We start from the raw sequence: 5,439 nt of genomic DNA on the forward strand, positions 1-5,439 counted from the left end.
GGAACTCATGTTCTAAGGATCACCCACCTTCAAAACTGATACCAGCACTGATCTACTTTAACTATCACCTATGAACAACTGCAACATACAAACACAAATTTGCCACTGCGTTTCCTCGTATGACATGCAAGTATTTAGACATTGTTAAAAATACAACCCTTTTCTGCAAACACTCACCCTTTTCTTGAAGCTGGACCAAGAAAAGCTTTTTGTGCTCTTTTGGTTTTGTAATATGAGCTGGGATATAGGGATACTGGAAGAAAATCAACAAAAATTGGTCGTACAGAGCTTTGAAAATACAGTGCAATATTAAGTGCTACTTCATAAATTTCCAAGCACTGTGCAAGGTTTCAGCGTGTCATACTTTGTTCTTTCATGCCATCAAATAATAAAAAACACTTTCATAAGTAATTGGAAGGAAAGGTTGCTGTCAATTATTGACAGGATCTAAAGAGGCACCACTACTCACAAGCAGTTAAAACAACCAGCAAGACAGAAATGCGTAACAGCAAACTGAGCTAAAGTATTGTCAGTATTAAAGCATTCAGAAATAGTGCAGTGAGACTAATTTATTCTCAGGGTGTCTGTTCCATATGCAGCATTGTGGCTACAACGGGAATATGAATGGCCTGTCTGGCTCAGCACAGGACTGGAAGCTATCTTATCCAGTGGTTTCACATCTATCAGGAGATTTGAGGAAGGAGATGGGAGTTACAAAAAAAAAAAAATACAAAAAACTCGCAGAAAGGAGATGAAATAGGTAAGAACCAGAAAAACTAATTGCTTGTTCAACAGGTACTCAAAAAGCCCAACTAGTAGGTTGAAGGCTTTCAGAAGCACAATCAATATCAGGCTGAAGATGATGAAAGTCAACATGAATACTGACCTGTGGAGGTTCGAAGTTCGGTCTCCACCAGTTACCAATGCAGTCATCAATCACCCAGTCTTGCTGAACACCATCCTGACGACCCAGTATCTACCAAAAGTCCAATTACAGTCAAAATTCTTAACTACCCCAAGTCTTAACTACCCCAACTACTTAAAACCAAGTCAGGTTTTACTTAGAAAAAACACACTGGAAGCATGAAGACTTGCTGGAATAAGGATCTAATGTAGTTCAGAACTGCTCTGAACAGCTCTTAACATAGAGTATTTTTGTATAAAGGGACTTTTTTTATTATTATTTTTTAGCAAAAGCCTCATGTAACAATGACACTTCAGAGAGCATTACAAATTCCATTCACCAACCATGTCCTGGGCTTCATCCCCAGCAGCATGAGCAGCAGGTCGAAGGAGGTGATCCTGCCCCTCTACTCTGCTCTCGTGAGACCTCACTTGGAGTATTGTGTACAGTTCTGGTGTCCTCCACATAAAAAGGACATGGAGCTGTTGGAGCAAGTCCAGAAGAGGGCCACAAGGATGATCAGGGGGCTGGAATACCTCCTGTATGAAGACAGGCTAAGAAAGTTGGGGCTGCTCAGCCTGAAGAAAAGCAGCTGTGTGGAGACCTCATAGCAGCCTTCCAGTATCTGAAAGGGTCTACCAGGATGCTGCAGAGGGACTCTTTCTCAGGGACTGTAGTGATAGGACACAGAGTGATGGGTTTGAGACTTAAACAGGGGAAGTTCAGGTTAGATATAAGGAAGAAGTTCTTCCCTATGAGGGTGCTGAAGCGCTGGAGCAGGTTGCCCAGAGCAGCTCTGGCTGTGCCATCCCTGGCAGTGTTCAAGGCCAGCTTGGACAGGGGTTGGAGCAACCTGGTCTAGTGGAAGGTGTCCCTGCCCATGGCAGGGGGTTGGAACTGGATGAGCTTAAGGTCCCTTCAACCCCAACTGATTCTATGATTCAGCTGAACAGAGTCCCATCAGGCCAATGAGAAGAACAAAACGCATGAATGACAGGCTACTTTGAGGGCACAGAAAGTTAATCGGTGCTTGGGAAAGCTACCTCAAAGACAAGTCCTCATCATTTGTGCTCCACAACATATTTTACTGCCCATCTCACTTGCCTGAAGCCAGCCAAAAAGCAAAGCTGCAAACAAACACAGGACTTGAGCAGGAGGTGTGGAGTCAGCCACCAAACCACTCCATCACACTCAGTATGGAGATAAATGCAAACTTACTGCTTTATTTGTTAACTACCTGCAAACATCACAAAAGCAGCAAAGTAACAGAAGCGATAAGGAGACTACTCTCATGCTTTGTAGTCAAAGATAGTTCAGCATTCTGAAATAGCAACATAATGAAAGAAACAAACCTCTGTCATTAAGCGTTTGAGCCCTTCTACCTCATCTTCTCCTGGATTGAGTTCACCGCCAGGTCTGTCAAGTTAAACAATGATGAAAGCTAAAGTTATGTTTTATCACATTTACCAACTTCACAGGTAACACTGGTTGTGCTTCCAGACAGGGAGTTACAAATTCATGCAGGGCTCCTCTGTCAGAAGTTCCAAATCTAACTGTGCCGAATTTGAAGACAGTAGGATAGCTTTCACCAAAAGCATGACTCAAATGGCTACTGTATGGCCCCTGAAAAATAATTATCATGCAAGATGCTTTAACTTCTTCAGCAGTTGTCTTCATACAACTGTGACACATAAAGGTAAATTTTTAACAATAATATATAAGCACCAGAAGTTGAAGAAAGAGTTGTAAATACCAACTGTATTTGTTCTTATCTCAGAAACAGCACCCCCTGACACACACAGGAAACAGAAAATAAAACTCCTGTCTGGAACCACCCTGCATTTGATGTAAGGTTAATGAGGAAAAAAAAAAAAAAAAAAAAAAAGCCAACCAAAAAAACCAAGAAACCACCAAACCAAAAAAAATTCTCCAAAAAAATCCAAAACCACACCAAAACCCTAAGAACATGTTTTCATCATTACAGTTTTGCAAAGCTTTTAGAGTCTAGCCTATTTTGTCCACAAACATCCCTCAAATCAAGATGTCAGGAAAGAATCCAGATATAAAATGAGATGTAGCACACACAAAATTGAGAACAAGCTACAAAAATGTTAAAACATCAAAGCAAGAGCACAAGCAGGAAAACTTGAGGCAAGTAAAATCCATCCAGTTTAAAAAGAAAACAAGCACCACCACTATGACTATAGAACCGAAACACTAACATTTCATTCTGGCAGCAATAACTGAGATGAACTGAAGCCATTTTCTCACATTTAGACACCAACCTTTCTTGCTGTCCCCAGCTCCCCCTGTAGTTTGTAAATGGGTATTATTCTGCATTTACTGGGGTTTATTCCTTCAGCCCCATGTTACCATTTTTGCAGTCACAGCATAAGCATATTTAAGTATAACAGCTTTCACAATGTCAGTAGAACACACTAACTACTGTTCACAAATTTTAAACAGGATTTTACCATACTGACACACCATAACTAAGATCTCCAATTGGTTCCAAATGAAGTCACCCCACTCATGAGCAGAGTAAAATACACTTTAAATGAAAACCCCACTGTTAAAAAAAGACTTTTTCCATAATGTCTTTTCAAGACATGAATCACATTTAAAACATCTATCAGCCAGACACACTTTAACCTCTAGCCCACGCATTTAGTGGTCCGTGAAGTAAAGTTAAAGTTATGTTCAAGAAACAGACACTTACAGCTTGAAAAAAGTTGTCCCCAGCTGCAGTAACAGCACATGGGGCAGCCTGTGCTCATGGACAATCAGTACACCTTCCACTGTCCGCCTCATGCCAATCTTGTCAAATTCTTCCCTCATGCGCTGAAACCGAGCTGCAACAGAGCTGTCCTTCTCATACAGGGGTTCCTTTGTACCAAACGTGTAATTTGTCAACGGATATCTGCAAGGGGAAAAACAAAAGTAGTTGTGTAACAAGAAATCCGTATTTAAATCATTGTGACACAGCATCTCCACTGAGGCATAACCTTCTGTGCTTGATGGAACAAGCAGTGCTGGGCAAGAAGTTCTTGCTCGTGATTTATGGGGCCAATACCACAGGAAAATCTGCGCCATGATACATGCAAGTGCAGAACGTCCTGCTGATGGACACGCTAGCACGGTTCTGATTCAGAAGGAGGAAAGAAGCCCAGGAAAAACAGCAGCAACTGTTAGTCAACAGCCACCCTCTTTGATCTCCACACCACAAAGGCAGCTGAGGCTGTGAAAGGAGCTGGGAAAGGGACAGGAGAGAAAAGCTCTGCTGGGAAGGAAGCAAGCTGCACAGGACAGCAGGGTTTTTTCCTGCAGAAGTAATGAAGAGCCTGAGGACTAAACTGTTAGAAGTGGGTTTCTTTTAAAGTGGGAAATTGGACATCTGGATCACAAAAGAGGACAAATGCTGAGGGTTTATGTGCAGGGCTGGGGATAACATCAAGAGTTTGAGCAGATCATTCTGCTGGGCTAGGTGCTGGGCCTCTGCCTTCAATCCTGACCACACAGTGGAAACTTGAGATATTTCTCCAGCGAAGAGGGACTGAAAAGAGCCAGCAAACAAAGGAAAGGTTAGGCAACAGATCAGTCAGTCCTAGAGAGCACAGAGGGCAATAGGAGAATATTACTGTACAACAAAAACCCAAGTAACACAGATCTGGCAGCATGAGGCCTGAAGGGAAGACAGGATCATCCAGCTAAGTCAGAAAGAAAGAGGAAAATGGGTTCAGAGCAGAGCAGGAACAAGTTATCACCACAGTTTTATCAACTTGTGGCATACAGCAACTGAATTAACAGAGTAAGTGCCTGATTCCATGGGGAATGTTTTCCTTGAAATACATCTTGTAACATATTCTTTCTCCAATAATCATGTTAAATTCAAGTAGCATACACTTCCCCCCTCCAAATTTCGATGTTTTAGTGGCAAAATCACAAGCCAGATGCAGCTTTTAGAGTCCTTTACGCGTACACACAACTAGTTTCCTAATGACAGATTCATTCATTAGCAAGCTCCCCCACTTTCACTTATAACTTCGAACCACTTACGTTTCTTTTTCCACTTATTTCCAAAGAGATATACAAAGAGCTTTATTAATGCAAAATCTACTACGCTAACCCATGCTACACCAAATTAGGTACATTAGCCTGTATAGCAAAACCATTAGCCTATACTTAAAAATAAATGCCAGCAATAACACAGCTTTTGACAAGTCTTTTCTTCAGAAACACTTTAAAAACATTCCAGTCTCTGACATCCATATTTTAACTTCAAGACTTTAACTGTGAACAAAGTCAGCTATACAAACTACACATATATAAACACACAAGCCTGCAACTAATAGCTAAAAGCGAGTGGGGGACTGTTACAGTTAGTATTTACATATTCTGCAACAGGACAGATGTAGCTCACAAAGAACACATCTATCAGAACTTACAGAGGAAGACAAAGTGTGTGGCTTCTCAAATCATGTAGTAGTTTCTTAGCAAACAGCCTGTCTCTAGGCCAGTTTTATTTGTTAGGAACC

General features: G+C 41.4%; 1 protein-coding gene across 1 annotated transcript in view; it reads right to left on the reverse strand.

Annotated features, from left to right (window-relative positions):
• The window catches only part of NUDT21 (nudix (nucleoside diphosphate linked moiety X)-type motif 21), a 5,582-nt gene extending 1,662 nt beyond the window's left edge, over positions 1-3,920 (reverse strand). Inside the window, exons 1-4 of the mRNA XM_010011618.1 lie at positions 3,624-3,920; positions 2,257-2,320; positions 887-976; positions 178-253 (exon numbers count right to left, since the gene is read on the reverse strand). Coding sequence (XP_010009920.1) covers positions 178-253; positions 887-976; positions 2,257-2,320; positions 3,624-3,892 — 499 coding nt within the window. The 5' untranslated portion in view covers positions 3,893-3,920. The remainder of the gene's footprint in view (positions 1-177; positions 254-886; positions 977-2,256; positions 2,321-3,623) is intronic.
• Positions 3,921-5,439: the final 1,519 nt, after the last annotated feature.

The sequence above is a fragment of the Nestor notabilis genome, unplaced genomic scaffold (assembly GCF_000696875.1).
Source record: "Nestor notabilis isolate BGI_N333 unplaced genomic scaffold, ASM69687v1 scaffold15470, whole genome shotgun sequence".
Lineage (NCBI taxonomy): Eukaryota > Metazoa > Chordata > Aves > Psittaciformes > Psittacidae > Nestor > Nestor notabilis.